Source organism: Vulpes lagopus, chromosome 7, assembly GCF_018345385.1.
Source record: "Vulpes lagopus strain Blue_001 chromosome 7, ASM1834538v1, whole genome shotgun sequence".
In the NCBI taxonomy this organism is placed as follows: Eukaryota; Metazoa; Chordata; class Mammalia; order Carnivora; family Canidae; genus Vulpes; species Vulpes lagopus.
The window spans coordinates 25,344,076-25,368,522 of NC_054830.1; the positions used below are offsets into that span (position 1 = coordinate 25,344,076).

At 37.4% G+C, this 24,447-nt stretch overlaps 1 protein-coding gene and 1 pseudogene across 1 annotated transcript; both read right to left on the reverse strand.

Moving 5' to 3' along the window:
• Positions 1-1,230: 1,230 nt before the first annotated feature.
• On the reverse strand, positions 1,231-23,078 carry ARF4 (ADP ribosylation factor 4). Its single transcript, XM_041761683.1, has 6 exons — positions 22,682-23,078; positions 13,043-13,123; positions 12,491-12,600; positions 7,502-7,573; positions 4,184-4,309; positions 1,231-2,173 (listed from the first exon to the last, which is right to left on the reverse strand). Exons 1-6 carry the CDS (start codon positions 22,746-22,748, stop codon positions 2,087-2,089), a joined length of 543 nt encoding a protein of 180 aa, XP_041617617.1. The 5' UTR covers positions 22,749-23,078; the 3' UTR covers positions 1,231-2,086.
• Positions 4,320-6,945, reverse strand: LOC121494518 (annotated as a pseudogene).
• Positions 23,079-24,447: the final 1,369 nt, after the last annotated feature.

Here is a 24,447-nt window from a genome sequence, read left to right on the forward strand (position 1 = left end):
CTTTTTCAGAGTCTGTGAAAGCATTCTGGACTTACTTCAGTTTTTAAAATTAGTACAGTGGTAATTTAATTATGGTAACAATGAACCCACTGGAAGTTTAATACCTCCAAGTTAAACTCCATAAAACTACACACATATCATTTCTTAGTTTTATCCAACCAGAAATGATACCTTACTTAGTCAGACAGAAGGAAGAATTCATCTGGTGGGCTAGGGAAGTTGCACTTAACATCAAGTGACCCACACACTTTTCCCCAGTAACCTGCAAGACAATCATCAACTACTTAATCCTAATCTCTTTTCACTTGATCCAATATCTTATGATTCAAAACTCTGTATTATTTTACTAGCATATTTTTGGCTTGAAAATAAAATTTCAATCCAAAATTTACATGAAGTTATACAAGCCACTAAGATTTTAAAAGGTTTGTAAGATACATAAAGCATTATAGACAAAAACTTAGTTACTTGTAAGGTTCCCAAGATGAGTCCTTAATACCTTAATAGATATAGTTAATGAAGTATATATACCTGCATTGCCTTATTTTAAGATTTTATTTATTTATTCATGAGAGATAGAGAGACAGAGACACAGGCAGAGGGAGAAGCAGGCTCCATGCAGGGAGCCTGATGTAGGACTCAATCCTGGGACTCCAGGATCACGCCCTGGGCCGAAGGCAGGCACTAAACCGCTGAACCACCCAGGGATCCCCTGTATTGCCTTTAAAACAAAGAATTATTTACAGGCAGCTCTCTGCAGAAATTCTGATATACGTGGAACTCAAATGAAAAGTGCTTATGCTTGTGAACTCCCCTACGTAGGAGAGCCGCACCACTAACAGTCTGCAATCTGCCTGCAAACAGCACTTGCCTTTTTTTGATTACTTGTGAAACAAACACATGCATACATTCTTTTTGGGCAGTTCATTTTATTACAGCTTTTTACTCTTGATCTGAGTTTAGAAATGTACAGTGTCAAATTCTATTTTATTAAAAGGAAACTAAAATTTTGAAATTGCTCCCCACTCTGTTATACACATGATAGCAACCCATACCTTCTTTCCAATTTAAACAATTAGTAAAAAAAAAAATCTTAATTAAAAAAATTAAACTCACTGAGACCTGTACATTATTGTTCACAAACTGTAATGTATGCAAAATAGCTTTGCTAAATAAGAAAACCCATGTCAAACAAACATCTCCAAGACTCAAAAAGCACACATACAATTATACATTTTTATCATTTTATTAGGAATAATTCCAAATGGGTTATGAAGAAAACTTATTGAGTTTGATGAGTTTTCCAAAAACTCTTAATGAAGATATGTTCACCAATAAACAATAAAACATCAGCTGAACTATCATATACTGGGCAAAGAGTCAGGCTGATACCAAAAAGCAACATGCAACATAAAAAAGATACAATATAAAGGAAGACAATCTGCTGGGTATTAAAAATCATCTCAATATGAACTCTTTGCAACCAGCACAGAACTAATGAGCTATCAAATCCAAACCACACTAAGGTAAGCTTGGCTGATGAAAGCCAGGATTCATTAAGGGAAGAAAAAATAGAAGTTCCTCAGTGCAAGAGATCTGAATAGTGTTTTGGAGCATTTCCCTGGCTGGTACAAGCAGTATTAGAAAATCTTTTTGGCAAGGGAGAAAAATAAATACAAATGGAATGCTACATTTTTTAAATCAGCAGACTGTCCCAGGAATGATAAAGGTATCAGTAAAGTAGCAAGGGGATAACTTTAAAACATCATTTCTTGTGGGCTCAAAAAACATTCAAAACGGATTTAAAGGTGTCACAATAGCTATGTCCAGGCATTTAGGCTTAAGGGAAGTAAAATTAAAAGAGGACACTTTTTTCCCAAGGAGAATTTCTTTAAAACCAAGCATATTGCTGAATAGCAATATTATACTTGGTAAACAATTGGCAACAAAATAAGTTTAAACGCTGTAATATTCTGCCCAAACCAGTCCCAGATACTGTTTAATAACCAAGATGCAAACTAATTTTGTTGTAACAAGCCTAGACCAATTCTATCAAATGTGTCCTTGGTTAGATATCCAGTTTCATTTAACGTTTTGAAAGCTCATTTGACAGCCAGTCAAGTCCCTCATACAGACCAGTTCCTTGTGTAGCACAAGTGGCTTGAACATACCACTGTAAAGAAAGAACAAGAAAATACTTGATTAACAGAAGACTATATAAAAAAAAAAAAAAAAAAAAACAGAAGACTATATATAACCCGTCTTTAAAATTTCTTTATCAGAAAATTAAATATTTCCCCCAACTGCCCGACAGTAATAGTCAGCAGTTACCATAAATGTAAAGAAACAAAAAATTAATATTAAAACTATAGGAATAAAGGAGTAAATAAAGTTAACATCTCACAAATAATTACTTTTGTATTTAATGACCTCAACAACTGTATTGATTGAAAATGTTCTCATACACATTTCTCACAAAACTCCGGTCACATTTAAAGCTACTCCTACCCACTCATTAGATTTAATCAACAAGCTACTCCTTAATCCGAAAAGAACATTGATAGGAAGATTAGTAACTAATTAAGTACCACCAGGTCCTTTTAACCCTCTTTTACTAAGTTCAGAGTACAGGAGGCAAAATTTTGAAATGAGTAGGAGCTGCTGATATTAGGAGCAAGCTTTCCAGATAACTGCACTCTGATCTCATGCATTCCAAAAAGTTTCACTCTTGGTAAAATGGTAATGAATCTCATGCCATGAAATGTTAACAAAGAACAAGAAAAAGATCTAGGAAAAAAAAAAAAAAGATCTAGAAAGCAATTTAATCACTTTTAAGAGACAGTTTATTTTTATTACTTTTCTTCACTGACCAGTTTCATTCCGCCATATAATAAAGACTTTGTTTTAATATTGTACAAAGTCAATACAAGTAAACTCTGTTGCCAATTATTTGAATACCAAACAACTCAGTATCCTCGAGCATTGGGAAAAGGTACAAATTCTTATCTTCACAGCACTGAAAACTGGTATCATTTACAGTTTATTTTGTTTAAATCAGCCTGGGACATCTCTAACAGCCTATATACAGTTATTGCCATAGCACAGTATCTGCTTTGTTGACAACTTAGTGAAAAACTATTGTAAAATACAAGTCACACTATAGTTTGTGATATCATCTTTATATGTAAACCAGTATATTGTGTTTTGCCAGTATTTAAATCACTGATCTAAAACAAGTTAATGGAGAGTAAGTATAGTATTTCCTTTAATTTTAAGTTGAAAACTTGTTTAATGTCATAACTATAGTTCAAAAGCTTTTAATGTTAAAAAGTAAACAATATAAAACTGGATTATCTAAAATACAGCTGCAAAAATACTACAGTTTTAATAAGAAAACTGAATTATAAAATACTTGCTGCAGAGCTATTTAAAAGATATAAAATTAAAGTTAACATTATCAATAATCTTTAGATTATACAATTCTCATAAAGTAGATCTATCAATGCGAAATATTTTAAGGATAAAGTTAACAAAAATAAAGGTATCTAAACATTTGGATCCTTAAAGCATAAATATTAAAAGTTAAAAAAAGGAGGGGTGCCTGGGTGGCTCAGTCAGTTAAGCGTCTGACTCTTGATTTTTGGCTCAGGTCATGATATCAAGCCTGGTGGCAGGCTCTGTGCTGGCCATGGAGCCTGCTTGGGATTCTTGATCTCCCTCCACCTCTCTCTTTAAAAAAATTTTTAAAAATTTGGGGATCCCTGGGTGGCGCAGCAGTTTGGCACCTGCCTTTGGCCCAGGGCGCAATCCTGGAGACCGGGGATCGAATGCCACGTCAGGCTCCCTGCATGGAGCCTGCTTCTCCCTCTGCCTGTGTCTCTGCCTCTCTCTCTCTCTCTCTGTGGCTATCATGAATAAATAAATAAAATCTTTAAAAAAAACTTTTTTTTTTAATTTAAAAAAAGTAGATGATATTAACATAGTTTGGAAATTGAACACACATTTATAAAAGCCTGAAAGGGTTCATGTCTACAAGAGTATATTACTGTATTTCTTTTAAAATGATGTGCTCATTGTCTGTTCAAAAGGGACAATTACTTAGTATGTACTTCAAGTGAATACCTGCTTAAACAACTGCAGTAATTCTAATAATCAAGGTTAATATGAACCTCCAAATACTTACTGTTCTGTTACGAAGAGACTGAAGACCTAATTTATCTGTCATTTCACTGATGGCCATAGCATTTGGCAAATCCTGTTTGTTCGCAAAAAGCAGCAACACTGCATCTCTCAACTCATCTTCCTGAAGCTGGAAATAAAAGCTAAGATGTTAACTAACAAACTGGAACTCAATAACTGTGACTAACTAGGTAAAACATTGTCTTCCTATATATACCACTTAGTCAACATTCAATGCATTATTAAACATCAACCTAATTTCACTAAACTTCAGACACACTTAAATCTCACATCCTTCAATTTTTAAATCCCAAGCAAATAACTATATGCCTTTCAAGTAAAGCAAAACTATTTTTCAAATCAATCATCCTATACTCCATTAAGGTAAACCATTCATTTCAGCTTTCATGATCATTCATTGAGACTCAGGATTGGCAAAAAAACAAGAAACACATATGGAAATAAAGTATTTATGGCAGAATCTTATGGTACTCAGTAGTAAAAGTATTTAGAGGATTCTTTTTTGAACTTTTCTTTCCAGCCAGTTGGACTAGACAAGAGTAGGACAACACAAGGATTGGGCAGTATCGTGAAAAAATACAAGAGTATAATAATAAATATTACAAGGGTAAATAATAAGCAATAATATAATAAGTAAAAAAAGTAAATACAAGAGTAGAAGCTAATAGGAATGAGAACTGACACATGATAGGACATGGATAAATGCTGAAAACTTATACTAAGTGAAACGTAACAAAAAGTTTAAAACCACCTATTGTAGGATTCTATTTACATGAATGCCTAGAATAGGCATATGTAAATAAAGTAAATTAGCAGTCCTAAGGGCTGGGGGTATGGGGCAGAGTAGGGGAAAGAATGGGGATAAATACCAATTGTTCTAGAGAATTTCTTTTTGGGTCAATGAAAATGTTCTAAAATGAGATCGTGGTAATGTCTGCACAATTCTGTATACTAAAAACCAATGACTTACATATTTTAAATGAGTGAACTTTATGGTTCTGTGAATTATACCTCGATAAAGCTGTTTACGAAAAGAGTAGAGGGGGTGCTATTTAGCTCATCAAACTACCAATGACTTAGTTACACATATACTGGCACAACGGTTTTACAAATTGCAATATAGTTTTAGAGGCTATGAATGAGAATTAAGATTTCATTTCAGTAAACATTTTATGGCTATCCAAGTTTGAAAGCATGACAAGGTACCTCTAGCAAGGTTCCTCAAATTTTCACAATTAAATACAGTTGGCCCTTGAATAACACTGAGTTTGAAGTGTGTGGGTCAACTTATACATGAACTTTTTTTGCTGTACATTACTGTAAATGCATTTTCTCTTCCTTAACTAACATTTTTTCTCCAGTTTATTGTAAGAATACAGTATATAATTCATATAACATTCAAAATATGTGTTCATCAAGTGTTATTGGGAAGGGCAAGAATAACCCTATTCATTAAAGCCTTTTTTGTGCAAGAGATAAATCTAAAATGAAATTTATTTCAATAAAATACAACTGATGGTTGAAAAAAAAATTCAAGATGTGGATATCCTCTTCTAATTTTTCTAGTATTTTAGTTGACTGACAAATGCACAGAAGTATTCCAAATGAGAGTTGGGACTGCCAGGAATGTTGTAGAAAAAATGTCCATATTCAGTGGAAAGCTCAATTAGGTGTCTTTTTGGAACCCTTCTAAAACTAAGATTTTCAGATTCTCTTAGAGTATGCCAGTCACTTTACTTATCAGATTTTAAATAACGTTATGGTGTTAAAGCACATTGTAGTATTACAATACTAAAACTATAACACTAAAAAGAATTTTACTTGATATTTGCTATTTAAATGACATATTAAAGACCAAAACAAAAAGTGACAAAATAGAATTCTTATTAGATCATGGTGAGATTCTTGTCAAGCCATAGAACAGTTTCCTTAAAGGCAAAATCCTCTGCCCAATTGGCTTTACTCCCTAAAATGAGGTTCTGGAACACATAATTGAGTAACTGTAGTAAACGGAGTCTCCACTTAGGTTTTGTGGTATGGTCTTTATCTTGCCTGAATTGTCCAAATCATCTGTTTGCTCTTTTCAGTCTGTATTTCTAAAACCTTACATTCTAAAGTTTGTCTCAGTAATCTCATCTTTCCATCATCAAGCAGTTTTTCCTTCAAATCCCAAGACTCCTGGTGTGATTTCATTATTAATTTAGCTTTAATAACATGTTTCATGTTATCCATGAGCACACTTGGGGTTAATTTACTCCAGTTTTTTTTGAAGTGCAATTGAAAGTTGCATCCTGTCTAATGAAACCTTTGTCATTTCAAAAGCAATTTTCAACTCTTCAACTTCATTTTCCAGGTCTTCAATTTTAGCTTCAATTCACTTATTTTGCATGATTTGTTCTGGAGTTTTTTCATTTGTATCAACCACTGATTTATATTCCAAGAGTTACTGTTTTGTCTGTGCTCTCAGTCTAAGTAGCAGGGTCAAGAGGTCTGTGGGATGTACCACCTGGGCATCAGCGACCTGTGCTGGCCCACCTTCCCTGCCTCCCACTCCAGAGTTGGAGGGCTTGATGACTGCTTGCTATTTGGGTTGTAGTCAATTACAACTGGCATGAAGAACTGCCACCTAGGACAGGAAGGCTTGGCCTCAGGAGGCAATATTCCCACCACCAAACTGTAGCCAGAAAAAGCAGAAGTTTTTGAGGACTCAAAAAGTTTTATGTGGATTTTCAACTGTACACACATGGTGGGTGGGCCATGAGTCGGCACTCCTAAACCCCCATGTTGCTCAAGGGTCAACTGTATGTGGAAATAATCTGATACATGGTAAAGCCAAAATACCATCAACCAAAACGGTACTACCTTCAGGTGGAATTATTTACCATAGCTACTATTATGATATATCTCAAAGTGTGTATTTTGTAGGTACAAAATAAAGGAAACTGAACCCAATGACCTTGGGAACAAGGAATCTGAATTAAGATTCCTAGATCACAGAAGTTCTAAAACTACAGATTTCTTATCTATTAAATAAATGGAGACATCCTCAATCAGAGACATATCACCCCTGGAGCATGCTAAAAACAAGGTTAGCCTTCCTTCCAACATAAGTAGCTACTCTTCTGTGTGTTTTACATGCATTCTTAAGAACCTGTGATGACAGTTCCTCAAGGTTCTTTCTAGCTGTGAAACAATTGATTTGGTGTAATCTAATCACAGCAAGATGTACCAATCACTAATACCACCACTGTCACCCTGAAAAACACATCTTAGAAATGATAAATTTCAAAAATATTCTTACCATTTTCTGCAGTTCTTCAGCTCCCTCCTGAATTCTTTCACGATCATTACTATCTACCACAAAAATAAGACCCTGGGGAAAAATTGTTTAAATAAATTGCAACAGTTAATCTTAAAGGAGACACTAAATATAAAACATAAGTACAGGCAGAAGAACCATACTGAGTTAAACGTTAGGAAGACAATGGCTCCTTACTAAAAGAAAAAAAAAAAAAAAAAACTAAATAAATAGGGTCCTAAGTACTAAAAATAGATTTGAGCACTATTTGTGATTTTAACTTACATTATTAAAAAAAAAAATGTAAAAAAAAAAAAAAAATGTAGAGACACTTGGCTGGCTCAGTTGGTTAAGCATCCAACCCTGAATTTTGGCTCAGTTAAGATTTCAGGGTTAAAAAAATAATTAAAATAAAATAAAATAAAATAAAATAAAATAAAATAAAATAAATAAATAAAATAAAATAAAATAAAATAAAATAAAATAAATAAAATATAAAATAAATAAAATAAAATAAAATAAAATAAAATAAAATAAAATAAAATAATAAAATAGATTTCAGGGTTATGGGGTCAAGCCCCATATGGGGCTCCACAGACAACAGAGAGTCTGCTAGAGATTCTTTCTCTTCCTCTCCCACTGCGCCTCCTTCCATTCACATGCATGTGCTCTCTCTAAATAAATAAAATCTTAAAAGAAAAATCTTACTCCTAAACAACTGATCATTTTTCTCAACTTACTCTATGAATTAAATTTTATTCCTCTTCCCTTACATGCTAAGTGCAGGTAAGTGTAAGTAGTAAAATGGTCAGTAAGTGGGAACAAAAGGAAAAAGAATCAACCAAAGATGCACGAATTCACTGACTGAATTAGCATATTCAATAAAAGGTATACACAAAGTTCTGGAAAAGGGGTACACAGTTTTTGTAGGCTTCATATGGAAGTCAGTCCTGTTCCACAAAGTTGTTGAGTTGATTGAATAAATTCTTTTATTTTTATTTTTTAAGTAAGCTCTAGACCCAATGTGGGGCTTTCATTCACAACTCTGAGATCAAGAATCACATGCTTTACAGACTGAGCCAAAAGGTGCCCCCAAATATGAAATTCTTCACAAAAAGAAATTCTTATAGTTATTCACAAACATTAGAATTCTACAGTAGAAAGCAAACGAACTAATGAAAGCAGTTAAGACTTCTAAAAACCTCCAAATGGAAAGTATAAAATTTTCAACTAGAAATAAGGAGGGTAGATTACCTTGATAGGTTTGTTAAAATCTATTTTTATTAATATATTAATACTAAAGTGATTACTTTAAGTATTACTGTCCCCACAACCATGACCACTGAAGTATTTTTGATCATTCATCACTTATCACAAACTGTCTTGTGCTCACTTATTTATATAAATAACTAGATTAAATCTACCAAGAGCATAAAATCATCTTCGGTCAAAGAGCTACCTCATTTTGTATTTACCCCTTAATAGCACCATTATAGTACTGAGCTTGCCAGGGGACCTAATATTTATTTTAGGCTATGGTCATTAAATAACAATTTCCTTTAGTTTAGCAAATTTCAAACCCATTTCCTTTGACTTTGCTGGAAACCATCATTTTAAACTTCCTAACCTTAAAAAAAAAAAAAACCTCCTAACCTTTGAAAATACTTTTGGTGCTATAAAAGCCAGTATGGCATACGGGAAAGATATCCAAATTCAAATCTCAAGACTTATTACAGAAATAACCTCATCTTGGAATATGCCTCTTCTTCTATAAAAATAAAACCATGCCAGCCAACTGTACAAGCCTATTAAATGTAACCATACACATATGAAAGAATCTAGCATTGCACTTGACTTATCACAGGCATTTAGTAAATGTCTCCTCCTTTCCTATTGTAAAAGCTATTCTTTTTTAAAATCTATCCCTCTACAAGAAGCAATGCCTCCAAAAGGAATCTAATTTTATCTAGACTAATAGTCCATTTTTATTCTGTTTTAAAATGTAAATAATGCTCTTTGTTCCAAAATAACACTATTGAGAGAGAAGTATTTCAGTAATAAATTCAAAGTTGTTCACTTTCTGGGACAACCTAGAAATAAGAGTGTAGAAAACATAAGATTCTAAAGATTAAGTTTGGCTACAATATGAAAAGTCTACTTAAAAGTCCAAGTATTTGCTTAATTATTTAGGACAGCAAAGTAATTGGGATTATCTAATGAGGGATGAGGAATTTACTACAATAATCACTGTGTCCTGGCTTGTAAATAGAAATTAGAAGCATGGTTAAACAGTATTCATTTCTTTTAAATTTTATAGCTAAAAGAACTGATCAGGAATGCTAGAAAAGCTGGTGTTAAGACCTAAACTGAGATTATATCAGATAGCATAAAACTTTCTCCTGTAGACATGAGTTCTCTAGGAAGAAGTACTTGGACTTTTCATTATAAGGTGATCCAGTGATCTAAAGAGGCCAGGAATGGATCTAATCTCAATTAAGAACTCAAAAGTAAACGGGGCACTTGTGTGGCTCAATCAGTTAAATGTCAAACCCTTATTTTTATTTTGGCTCAGATCATGATTTCAGGGTTGTGAGACTGAACCCCATGTTGGGGCTTAAGATTTTCTGTCTCCCTCTCCCTCTGCCCTTTCCTGCCACACACGTGTGCATACTTTCTTTTCTCTCATTCTCAAAAAAAACCCATAAAAATAAAAAAATAAAACAAAACCTCAAAAGTACATTAGAAAGCCTTCTAAACAAAAGTAGGATTAAGACTAGGGTTACTCTTAGTCAAAAATCACAAATTAAGGATGTGCAAAATTTCACTTCATCCCTTATTTTACTTTAAAAACGTGTTCCCTAAATGAAATGACTATGACTTACTTTAAAATAATTCAAAAGGTAAGAGAGGAACATCAATTAAACAATATTGGCCATATCCAAAAAATTGAAGTTGGGTAACAGATATGTAGAACTTTGTTATTCTCTCTACTTTTGTGCTCATTTGACAATTTCCATAACAAGGTTTTCTAAACTATGTGATTTATATCAAAATAGCTTTTCTAATCACAGTTAACGAACAGAAATATTCTAACTTTTAAATTAAAAAAAGCATACCACTTATTTAACAGGACACACTACTTAAACCTGGTAGTTCTACCAACTCTCCTAGGGTATATTCACTGCCACCTGGTGGCAACATACCTCACTTGCATGCTCTGTTTTAAGAGTCGAAGACATGAATGACATCTGCAAACCTCAAACATAGGAAGTACTTGTAATATCACATACTGCCTAAAAAATGTATTTATTAACTCCAATAGTAAACAAAAACTGATGAGAAACCTCTTCTATGGCAGAAAACACAACTGAGTTGGAACAAGGTTAAAGAGAAATATAAAATATAGAATAAGAACCGCCTCTCCAGTCCTAGTAAGTCATTCCAAGCTTCAGCTTGCTCCTATTTAAGAATTAGACTAGAGCAGTGGTTCTCAAGAAGGCAGAATTTTGTCCCCAGAGAATATTTTGAAATATGTGGAGGTATTTTTGGTTACCGCAACTGGGTGGTGGGTGGGGTCTGCTACTGGCACCTAGTGGGTAGAGGCCAGGGATGCTGCTAAACATCCTACAATGCAGAGAATCTCCCCTTGTCCAACAATAAAGAGTTACTCAGCCTGAAATGTCAACAGTGCTCCTGCTGAAAAACTTTTTTTTTAAAGATTTTATTTATTCATGAGAGAGAGAGAGAGAGAGAGAGGCGCAGAGACACAGAAGAGGGAGGCTCCTCGCAGGGAGCCCAAAGCCCAAATGTTCAACCGCTGAGCCACCGGGCATCCCAAGATTTATTTTAAATTTTATTTATTTATTTTTAAAACTTTTTTTTTTTTTTTAATTTATGATAGTCATACAGAGAGAGAGGCAGAGACACAGGCAGAGAGAGAAGCAGGCTCCATGCACCGGGAGCCCAATGTGGGATTCGATCCCGGGTCTCCAGGATCGCGCCCTGGGCCAAAGGCAGGCGCCAAACCGCTGCACCACCCAGGGATCCCCTATTTTATATTTTAGAAAGAGAGAGGGACACCTGGGTGGCTCAGTGGTTGGGTGTCTGCCTTTGGGTGGGGGCATGATCCTGGAGTTCCGGAATCAAGTCCCACCATCCAGCTCCCTGCATGGAGCCTGCTTCTCTGCCTGCCTGTGTCTCTGCCTCTCATGAATAAGTAAAATCTTTAAAGAGAGAGAGAGAGAGAGAGTGCGTGCGTGTGAGGGGCGGAGGGAGAAGGATAAAGGATCTCAAGCAGACTCCAAGCTAAGTGTAAAGCCCAACTCCGGGCTCTATCTCATGACCTCAAAATCGTGACCCAAGCCAAAACCAAGAGTCAGATGCATAACCGACTACACCACCCAAGCACCCCAATATCTTTTTTTTTTAATTTTTTTTATTTTATTATTTATGATAGTCACAGAGAGAGAGAGAGGCAGAGACACAGGCAGAGGGAGAAGCAGGCTCCATGCACCGGGAGCCCGACGTGGGATTCGATCCCGGGTCTCCAGGATCGCGCCCTGGGCCAAAGGCAGGCGCTAAACCGCTGCACCACCCAGGGATCCCAATATCTTTTTTCCTTAATGTATTTTAGTAAGGTAAACACTTAATGCTAAATGAAGGATTATTAATTGCTGTTTATTCATTAGAAATTACAATGACAGTAACAAAGACCTTACTTTCCAAACTAAGAATGAAACCAACAGTACTACAGAAGAGACACCTTGAGAATCACCCCCTCCTAATCTTCCAAAATATTGTTATGATGGCTATGTAACTTTTCCACCCTGGGTAATTTAGCCTTCAAATTCATTGAGGAATACAGGAGTAGTGATAAGAAGAATGCCAATTCATACAGTAAACACCAACACCCAGTTAAATGTAGATATCAAAAAAACTTTAAAGCATAAAACACATAAAGAAAAGTTATACAAACTATATAGCATTCCTTACCTGGGTATTTTGGAAGTAATGCCTCCAGAGAGGCCTAATTTTATCTTGACCACCAACATCCCATACTGTGAAACAAATGTTCTTATATTCTACTGTTTCCACATTAAAACCTACAAAGAAAAAAAAAAAAGACAATTGTGCAAAATGTCATTAAGAAAATATACTCCGTAATCAACAAATTGAATAAACCTAAGCCAGTTATAATGATAGATACATGCCATAGTATACCTGTCCAAACCCTGTACCTAGAATGTACACCACCAATGAACTCCAAGGTAAACTATGGACTTTGGATGATTATGTCAATGAGGTTCATCAGCAATACAAATGTACCACTCAAGTGAGTGACACTGATAAAGGGGAAAGCTATATATATACTTGGGGGCAGGGAGTTTATGAGAAATCTCTGTGCCTTCCTTTCATTTTTTTTTTTTCTGTGAACATAAAGCTGCTCTAAAATAGTAAAACCTTAAAAAATTTTAAAAATTAAACCATACTCTATTTTATAATATATCATTATGACATAAATTAGTCATCTGTAAACTTTCTTACCAATGGTAGGAATGGTGGTGACTATCTCCCCTAACTTCAGTTTATACAGAATGGTCGTCTTGCCAGCAGCATCCAATCCAACTAGAAAAAGACATTACAGATTTTAAATCTAGGCCAAAAATGCACACTAAGAATTAATTTCACAACAACTTTATAGTTTGAAAGCAAAAGTTAACTAGTCAAGGCACAAACGAGTTAGAAATGAAATTACTTCATTTCTATCCTAAGGGCAACACCTGCTGCAGAAAGCTTTTCTATTTTTCTTTCTAGACCTAAAGAGACATGTAGCAGTAAAAAGAAGAGTATCTATCTGACTGACTCAGGCTCCAGTCTCTAGATTTGCTTTGCCACAAATTAGTTAAGGGTCTTTAAACAAATCACTCTAGAAAACTGAGACCAGAGAAATCAGCTGTAAAACAAGAAGATGGAATCATTTAACCTAAGATCTTTTCCAATTCAAGTCCTTTTTTTTTAATTTTAATTTTATTTTATTTATTCAGAGAGAGAGAGAGAGAGAGAGAGAGGCAGAGACACAGGCAGAGGGAGAAGCAGGCTCCATACATACACCGGGAGCCGGACGTGGGACTCGATCCAGGGTCTCCAGGATCACGCCCTGGGCTGCAGGCGGCGCCAAACCCCTGCACCACCGGGGCTGCCCTCCAATTCAAGTCCTTATTAATTCTACAAACTATTATCATTAACTATTAAAAACCCAAGTTACAAGTTGAATCAGAGAACACATAAAAACAAATGAATAAAAATTATCTTAAAAAATACAGTAACTATGCACTAGTATCCTTAAATGATAGTAAAGGAAAAAGAGGCCAATTTTACCCCTACCTAACTAAATCCATTCCTACATCAGATACACAGAAACAAGAACAAAAGATTGGTTAATTTGGATTGTAAAAAACGGCCCTATATCATTAATCCCAAATGTAACTAATGTCTAAATTCTTAAAACTATTCCTTTGAGGGAGAATACAAGAAGTAGGGAAGAATTTGCTTGTTTTTTGTTTTGTTGTTGTTGTTGTTGTTTTGTTTTTAAAGATTTTATTAATTTATTTGTGAGCGAGCACGTGCATCAGGGAAGGGTAGAGGGCAGAAAAGACTCCCCACTGTTGGAACATGAGCAGAGGGGAGCGGGAAAGGGACAAGCAGACACCCCCCACGCTCCTCCCCCACCCCCAGCAAGGAACCTGATGTGGGGCTCCATCCCAGAACCCTGGGGTCATGACCTGAGATAAAGGCAGACACTTACTTAACTAAGCCATTCAGGCACCCAAAAATGTTTTTGTCTCTGAAGGGAAAAAAATCCATCCTCAAGCAAGAGAGTATACTTCTTTATTTCAGTGATAGTGATGAGCAAATTAAATGCTTATTTCAAGTACAATTCTCTCAAAACCTGCATATTCTAGTCTGCCAAACCATTCTAAATGGAAGGTCAATATCTAATAACTTCAATGACTGTTATCGTTGTTCCAAGGACATCACATTTGGCCTAGATTTACGCTATCAAGAGATTCTGAAATGAATTCAACTGAGTATTGATTTAAGCAAGGATGCTTTCCAAATATTTAAATCGAGCATGACATGGCACATGAAACGAACACTATTAAGTTTAAAAATCACACACAGAAATCACCCTACTTATCTAATTTATGTTACTGTGCAAGTAAGTTTAACTTTCATCAGTCCAAAACAGAATTAAAAGCTACAGGCAGGGATCCCTGGGTAGCTCAGCGGTTTAGCACCTGCCTTTGGCTCAGGGTGTGATCCTGGACTCTAATGATCAAGTCCCGCATCGGGCTCCCTGCATGGAGCCTGCTTCTCCCTCTGCCTGTGTCTCTGCCTCTCTCTCTGTGTCTCTCATGAATAAATAAATAAAACCTTAAAAAAAAATAGAAATAAAAAAACTAAAAAAAAAAAAAAAAAAAAAGCTATAGGCAATTTCAGCCATCTACACATCTACCCATATAACCACCTTTTCTGTTCTGTACCCTACAAAAGGTAGCTTTAAGAACTCTCTGTACACTCAGGCAATTTAGCATTGGATCTTCATATCCTGTGTCCTCTAATCAAACTCTGTTCCCCTACTCCTTCATTCTGAGATATTCAGGTTTATTCTTTCCAAAATAATATGACACCTAGTAGACAGAGTGAACAACTAAGCCCTCACTAATGGGTACAAGAAAAGCCAACTTACATCAGGAGGTGTTTGTTTATTGAATATGGATGGGACAGTATAAAAAAAAATCGAATTCTAAAATATACACAAAGAAACAAAAGTAACCTACAACGAGGAGAACAATACGATCGTTTCACCATCTGGAAAAGCTGAATGTGATATACCAAGCACTGGTGTTACAATCAACTGATGAATCACTGAATTCTACCTCTGAAACTAATAATACACTATTTGGTAATTAATTGAATTTAAATATTTTTTTTTTGAAAAAAGAAAAAGCGGTCACTTGAGAAAATAAGTCCTTCTTAGTTGAAGTTGATCAAACTTTAAAATAAAGAAATATTCACCCTTAAGTAACTAAATTAAGAGGCTCCTGGGTGGCTCAGTCAAGCGACCAACTCTTGATATTAGCTCAAGTCATGATCTCATGGTTGTGGAACTGAGCTCTAAGTTGTCTCTGCTTTGAACGTGGAACCTGCTTAAGATTTTCCCTCTCTGGGATGACTGAGTGGTGCAGTTGGTTAAGCAGCCAACTCTTGGTTTCAGCTCAGGTCTTGATGTCAGGACTGTGAGACAGACCCCTGCACCCAGCTCTGCACTCAGCATGGATTCCTTAAGATTCTCTCTCCCTGGATGCCTGGGTGGCTCAGTCAGTTGGGCGTTTGCCTTTGGCTCAGGTCATGATCCCGGAATCCTGGGCTCCAGCCCCATATCAGGTTCCTTAGTTGGAGCAGAGCCTGCTTTATCCCTCTCCCCCTGTCTGCTGCTCCCCCTGCTTGTGTTCTCTGTCAAATAAATAAAATCTTAAAAAAAAAAAAAAAGATTCCCTCTCCCCCCCAGCTCCTCCCCCTGCTTGTGTGTGGGGGCTGTCTCTCTCTCTCCAATAAATGTTTTAAAAAAGATTCTCTCCCTTTCTTTGTTCCTCCTTTGCTTGCTCGAGCTCTCAAAACAACAACAACAACAACAAAAAAGCAACTAAGTCAAAATATGATTAAGCCCAAGTCAGAAATGAAACTAAGATATTGGTTAGAAAAAACATGATTTAGGTTGTGAGAACTATGGCACATACTAGTCCTCACTGCAAGTCCAAGTAAACCTTATACCATCACTAAAACAATTTCAATACAAAAATACTGACAAAGAATGGAAAAAACCCAAGACAAATTATTATTAATATAACTATTTTAAGTTATACAAAAGCACAGAGGTAACCCAATTTTTAATGAAACTGTTAACACCTGCTTGTATGCATAACTAATATTCTTCTACAGTTAGAATTTTCTTCACACAATAAACGTGTTACTTTCATTTAAAAAAATTCTCAAATAGCAGATTTCCTTAATTAATTTGTCAGCCTGGTTATATTTCCTGATGTATCTATCAGGAAGATAACTGCTTAAGAGCCTTGAATATATTCTATATACTTATTTTTAATGAAATGGGAGAATTGTTATTTTTTATTTTTTATTTTTTAATTTATTTTTTATTGGTGTTTAATTTGCCAACATATAGAATAACACCCAGTGCTCATCCCATCAAGTGCCCCCCACAGTGCCCGTCACCCAGTCACCCCCACCCCCGCCCACCTCCCAAAATGGGGGAATTGTTGACAAAATAATGCAACCATAAGGCTTTTTAACAAGTTATCTTTAAAATAAAAATTGTAAGACAACAGTTAAATGGCTCACAGCCACATACAAGACTCTAAAATCATGAAGACCTCCTTGAGTTGCACAAAAATATAATAGTGCTATATAAATGCAAACCACAAGTTTTTTTAAAAAAAGGAATTTCTACTGTGAGATTAAAGATGCATAGATTAATTTATACCATCACTTAAAACTTCTTATATAGTTCTTTACCCAAAACCATTTTGGCCTAACAATTTTGTCCTACTTCAGTCATTTCTTAAGTATGTATTTCCTTAATGTTGCAATATTTGGCAATGAGATTTCTCCACAAAATGAAACTATAACCAATTCTCAACCAGCCAAGATAAGACTCTAATCTGTACATTCCAGTAATGCCCTCCCCTCCCTTCCACTCCATAAACAAGTCACTGTATTTGAAGATATACTAGAATTACTTGTTCTCCTTAACTAGACCTGCACTTTGACCAAAATATTAACGCAGCAAAATTACCCAAAACTCTTTGCCAATCATTAAAAAGTATATCTACTAAACTGTGGCAGCAAGAAATATTTATATTTAAATTGAAAGACACTAGATTCCATGACCTTAAGTTGGAAAAGGAAAATGCAGAAAGGAGACTGGAATGAAAAAAGTGTATTTTCAGATGCATGAAATTTCACACAGTTAATTTTTCTTTTTATGTTTTCCTTTATCTTTCGATTTTCTACAAGGAAGCTTAAAATACAACCTCACAATTATTTAAAAATAATTTGCTTACTGTATTCTGAGCACCACACTAGGTGGTTCTTTACATTTTTGTAATATAAATCTCACAACTACCCTCCATTTTTCAAACACAACATCAGAGGTTCAAAAATGTCCCCAGAATCAGAGGAGTAGAAGAGGTATGCAAAACTCCAGGTTTTATGGAAAAATTAGATCCCTCAAGTATCGCTGATGGGAATGTGAAATGGTGTCCCTGCTTTAGAAAACAGTTTTGTCAGTTCCTTAAAATGTTAAATATAGTTAACACAGAACACAACAATTCTACTCCTAGGTATTTATTTACCCAAGACAATTAAAATATGCCCATACAAAAACTTTTTTTTTTCAAATCTTCACAATAGCATTACTCATAACAGCCAAAGAGGGAAACAATCAGATTTCTATCAAACGATGAATGGATAAACAAAGTATGGTATATCCATAAAATGGAATTACTCTTTAGGCATAAAAAGGAATGAAGTACTGACATATGATATAATATGAACATTTAAAACATTATTGCGAAGTGAAAGAAGCTAGGCACTAAAGAACACACTGTACGATACGTGAACTATCCTGAGTAGACAAACGCATAGAAACTAAAAGTAGGTGTGTGGTTGTAAAAGAACTGGGCAAGAAGGGCAACAGTAACCACTAATGGGAATAGAGTTTCTTTCGGGGCTGATGAAAATGTTATAGAATTAAGACAGTGATAATGGTGGGGCACCTGGGTGGCTCACTCAGTTTAGGGTCCAACTCTTGACTTCAGCTTAGGTAATCATCTCAGAGTGGTGAAATACAACCCCCCCACCCCCAAGTGGGCTCTGTGCTGGACATGGAGCCTGCTTAAGATTCTCTCTCCCCTCTCCCTCTGCTACTCCCCACACGCAGGAGCACACTCTCACACTCTCTTAAAAAAAAAAAAAAAAAGACAGTGGCAATGGTGACACAAGTTGTCACTGTTTTTTAAAGATTTTAGGGACACTTGGGTGGCTCAGCTGTTAACCGCCTGCCTTTGGCTAAGGGCGTGATCCTGGAGTCCCAGGATCAGGTCCCACATTGGGCTCCGTGCATGGAGCCTGCTTCTCCTTCTGCCTGTGTCTCTGCCTCTCTCTCTCTCTCTCTCTGTGTCTCTCTCATGAATAAATAAATAAAATCTTTAAAAAAATTTTATTTATTCATTTGACAGCTCATAAGCAAAGGGAGTGGCAGGCAGAGGGAAAGAGTGAACAAAGCCCAAAGTGGGGCTGGATCTCAGGGCCCTGGGATCATGACCTGACTGAAGGCAGACAATCAACTGAGCCACCCAGGCACTCCTACACAAGTTTGTGAATAAAAATCACTGTACTGTATACTTAGGAGGGATAAGTTTTTTTATGTGAATTACATCTCAATTTTTTAAAATTAAAAATAAAAAAGCCCTAAGTCAATGCCAGAGCTCTCAAATGGTATTTATATATGGCCATTGTGCCTTTAGCTTTTCTGGTGGACACACTCTATCTTAGTATTTTATCTAATTCCTCAGAAGTCTGATCATCAAAACTGAAAGTGAGGCTATCAGATGTACAGAAAAATTATTATAAGCTTACGTCTTACTTCTACCCAACAGATCAGAAATATCTACACTTTGATCAATGTGTTAATTAGCAGCAAATTATCAAAGTCTGAAAGCCATCTGCAATAATGCCAAAGGGTACTTCTAAAAATGGCTGTATCAACTTATAGTGGTGGCATAAACTAAAGATTTTTGCCTTTCTATTGTTTCCTTATATCACATAATAGAAGGGCTTTTTTTTTTAAGACTAGCAAGTCTGTTTTCAACTAATGACCTGAGAAAATGCTCCTAATAAGAGAAGTCAAAAGGAGAGAACACTAATTTCCTCTTAAAAGCCTGACAGTAAATGTTAACAACAGTGAAATGGTGGAATTATAGATAATTATTACTTTATTCTTTTTCATATTTTTAAAATTTAATAGAAAGGACATGTCATTTTTTGAAATGAGGACAGAAAATTAAAAATCACATAATGAATGGATTTACCAAATATGCTAAGGAAAAAGCATGAAACACCACTCTTCAGCTCGCAGTCTCACTTAAAATATTAGTAATATTTTTCAAATTGGCAAATAGAGGAACCTCCCTGGTCCCAAAAAACCACAGTCACATATAAGGCAATACAGAACTATACTGTTATTGGCAATCTTTTAGAAAGCAACATTTTTTTCAGCCTTTCAACAGGCAAAAGTTTACAATTTCAAAGAGCTTAGAATTAATAATCCCTCTACAGAAATACTGCTGTTTTCCAATGTACACAAAACTTGGGGAATCATTTATGAAAATTACATCTTATCATAGAACAAGGCACTGGAGATCAATCTAAAAATAAGGTAATACAGGGCTACATGAGAAATCTAAGATGGCAACTGGTCATCTGTGAATTTAAAGCTCAAAAATATTGACGTGAGTGATTTTGCCAAAAAACAAACTAGGCAATTCTGTCAATCTATACTTTAAGTGACATTACATTTAAAACATTGCATTGGTTTTTAATTAGTTAATTACAAGCTATAATTTCAAACACTTTTTAAAATTACTTGAACTTCTGGGAGAACAAGTGTAGGAATAAAATTTTAAACTTCACAGTAATTTGGCAAACCAGACCCATGAGCTACTATCTTTCAATAACACTGAAAAAGTCACGGACTCAAGAAGGTATGAATTTTATGTAAGCCTTATAAAGGAAAAGGAAGGGCACATACCTGCCAGAGAATATTAATATGAAAAAACAATCATTGACTCTTAATTCTAAGCTCGAATAGGGGTAAGAGACCTTAAGAGTGATTATGCAGTCACTCATAAAGCTAGACAAAAAAATCAATTATCAAACTTCCAAATCACCTCTTTCCCTACCTTTTACAGTTATGCTCCATTTGATGAGTTACTATAAAGCTTACCTTGTGACTTTAGTGTTTCTAATGAAGGAAACCAGAATATTCCAAAATTAAAGAGCAAAACAAGAATAGGAAACTGGAGTCATAAAACATTTAACATAAAATGAGTAATTCCAAAGCATGACTTCTATCCCTTGCACAAATGCACAAAATGAAATATTCTCCCATTTTCTTTCAACTGTTATTTTTTGGGGAGAACGGGGGAGAAATGCTCCCCTAATACAGTAAATTTAGGAAAGTGCTTATAGCATAACGCTACCTTTCTTCTCCCTCTGAAACTTTAAGCTATCACAAAAGACTTAGGGTATGGAACACAGCAATTCATCTACAATAAATCTTAAGTAAAAGGACCAACATAGTACATTTCCAGGGACACAACTGTGTACCAGTTAATTTCTTTAAGGAACAACCTGGAAATTCATTTATCACAGTCCAAAGTCCTCCCAATGACTTCAGATCCTTTACAGACTGTCAATTTTCAGCCACCTTAAAAACTTAATATGCTTGCTCTCCTTTAAAAATTGTCTCTATAAATGAAATCTTAAAAAAGTTTAAAGACAAAACATTCTGATTTATCTTTATGATTTATTAACAATTATTCCATGAATTGTGAAAAAGCCAGAAATAACAGTTAAGAGAAAAAAGAACTCAATGTGTATACCCTTAATCTTCATACACCTGGAATTACTCAATCCTGCTTTGGAAAACTTTCAGTGGTAGTAGAACTAGAAAATAACGACTTTTTCTCCCCACTCTAGAAAACAAGCTCCTAACACACAAACAAGTTTCAACGTTTAAAGTTAAAGGAGCGGGATCCCTGGGTGGCGCAGCGGCTTAGCGCCTGCCTTTGGCTCAGAGCACGATCCTGGAGACCCGGGATCGAATCCCACATCAGGCTCCCGGTGCATGGAGCCTGCTTCTCCCTCTGCCTGTGTCTCTGCCTCTCTCTCTCTCTCTGTGACTATCATAAATAAATAAAAATTAAAAAAAAAATAAAGTTAAAGGAGCTCCTTTTTGCATTATGCAGGTCCGCAGGGCTCAGCTATGATGTAGAGACTACTCACAGTAATAGGGAGGAGGGGTTGCTTACATCACCTAAGTGTCAAGCCCCTTCTCCCTCAGCTGGAAAAAAAGGGAAAAAAAAAAAAACTGGCTCTGAAAAGCAGTTTTTTAAAAAGCCTATTTTCCAAAATAACTTGAAAAAAACATTGTAATTATTATGTAACAAGGCTACCCTAAAACTAAATGTCATAATGTTGTTACTGGAAATTTGTTATCGGCTTACAAAAAATAGCTTTAAAAGTTTTTTTTTTTTTTTCATTAAACCTTAACCAGCTAGACAAAAATCCGTTTGAAAACCAGAGAGTAAACCAAACATATTTAGGTTTTGGGAGTGGCCAAAAGGTGATTCGGGATAAACCTCACAGTTTTCAGGAAAAGAATATGCAGGGGAATCCAGCGCGAAGTTAAGTTTGGCAGAGGGAGCGCTGAGGACTCCGGACTCTTCTGAAGCCGAGGGTGCTTGGCTCCCTTTGCCACTGCGCTCCGGGCCTGCTCACTTCCTGCCCCGGGCGGCTCCGGGCTCCCGGCGACCGCTCGCTCACATTCCACTGGGAGTGTGCAGAGTGTGTACACGGGGGCAGAAAGGGGGAGGAGGAAGGCTGGAGTAGTTCTGCCTCCGTCCTGACCGCTGCCCACACCGGAGGAGAGACGAGCCTGACCGCACTCTCAGAATCGGCCTCGCCAGTGTCTTCCGGGCTCAGCGAGATGAGAGAGTTCGCTTCCCCGCCACCCCAACCCGCACCCCCCCCAACAGATCTCCGCCCAATCTTGTCTGGCTTTTCAGTAGAATCGAGTAGAGAAAGCCAGAAGGAAGAAACCTTGCCCGGGCGGCCTTGTCCGGGCCTCTGAGACAGATCCGGGGCGACCGCCCACCTTTCGCCCCCATTGTTTCCCCCTGAAGACTTCCTCCTGACCCCGAGCCCGCCGCCCCTCCCCCACCACAGCGGGCGGAGGGACAAACAGGCCCCGCGCACCGAGACCCGGCCCTCCCTCCCGGAGCCGCACTGGGGCCTGCCCTCCGTGCGCGGCCCCTCACTCACCCATCAAAATGCGCATCTGCTTCTTGCCGAAGAGGCGGGAGAAAAGGGAGGAGATGGTGAGGCCCATGGCAGGAGCGGCACTTGCGATGGGCAGGAGCAGAAGGGGTTTTGGGGGCGTCCCCGGGCCTCCTCCTTTCACGCTCCCAACAAACTGAGCGAAGGAAGAGGAGCTGAGGGAGGAAGAGGGCGGCAGAGACGCCTCGCTAGCCGGTGTGTCGGGCGAAGCTCCGGGACAAGAACTAACGGGGCGAGGACCTGCTCGACGACTGGCGCGGCAGCTCCGGGTCTGGCGTTTTAGGCTTCTGCTGTGCCACGTCACGCGGTAGCCGCGGCGACTCCAGCAGCGGCCCGGCCCCTCCAACGCGGACAGAATCGCGTCACCGCCGCCCCAACCCCCTGCGCTTCCGGTGCTGGCCCAGCCACTGCGCCTGCGCACGGAGGGGATCGGCCAGTTACGCCGACGTGATTCTCTGGCCGTCGTCCCCTCCCGGACGTGGACCAGCGGGACGAAGCCAGTTAGCGCATGCGTACTGGGAGACGGACAAAGTCCCACAATGCTTCGGTGGTTCACTTCCAATCAGATTCTAGGCGAGGCGCTGCCGCCCTGGTAAATACATCCGGGAGTCCGTCGTCCTGACTTCCTGAAAGACGCGCTGTGCATTGTGGGTTAGGAAGCGAACCTTGGGTCCTCTTGCCCTCTGAGCGTCCTGTTCTTAAACTCTGCGCGCGGTGGGGATTCCCCCGTTCACGACCGGACACGTTTCACGCGTGGAGCCAGATACTTGCCCCAGTGGAGAGGTGAAGAGGAGGGCCCTTGCTTTCCCAGGTGATAAGTAGTTAAAAGTTGTACAGGTGTAGAGGCCTTGACCCCTCCACGCCAGGTCGTGCTGAGCATCCCTGATCCTGTGTCAAGACGAGGGAGTTCCGAGACATGTTCATCGACGAGTGCAGCTTTTTATTTTTATTTGTTTGTTTATTTGTTTGTTTGTCTTTGAGTGCAGCTTTTTAAGACAAGCCGAGGAAGGATTGCTTTTCTTGTATCATTTCTGTCCCTGAAGTATGGAAAACTTAATCCCTGATGCTAAGAAAGTGAAAAGCCTCATTTTCTTTTTATTTTTCTTTGTTTCTTTTTTTAATGTTTTATGTATCCATTTGAGAGACAGCACAAGCAAGAGGAGAGGCAGCGGGTGAAGCCAACTCCCAACCGAGCTGGGAGCCCAACATAAGCCTCCATATTTATTATCTTAATATTTTTCTGGTTACAAAACAAGGTATACATCTTGTAAAAAAAAACATATATATATATTTAGGTCTTGCTATATGTGTGTGTGTATATATAGCAGGTCCCCCGGGTGGCTCAGCGATTTAGTGCCGCCTTCAGCCCTGGAGACCTTGGGATTGAGTCCCACATCGGGCTCCCGACATGAGGCCTGCTTCTCCCTCTCCCTCTGTCTCTGCCTTTCTCTCTCTCTCTCTCTCTGTGTCATGAATAAATAAAATCTTTTAAAAAAATATCTTTAAAGCACATTCTCCATAATTCTTGCCATATGCCCATATTTCCTCTGTACCATTGGTACAGTTCAGAATTAGTAGCTCCCCCTTACCTACTCTCCTTACTTAAGGCATGATCACCTACCCTTCAGATCTGATTAAAAGTTTAACTCCCTTGGAAAATACTTTGCTTATATCACTAGATGAATTACTCAGGCTCAAGAATCATAACCACCCTTCTAGTTATGATTTCACGTTTAATATTATTGACAACC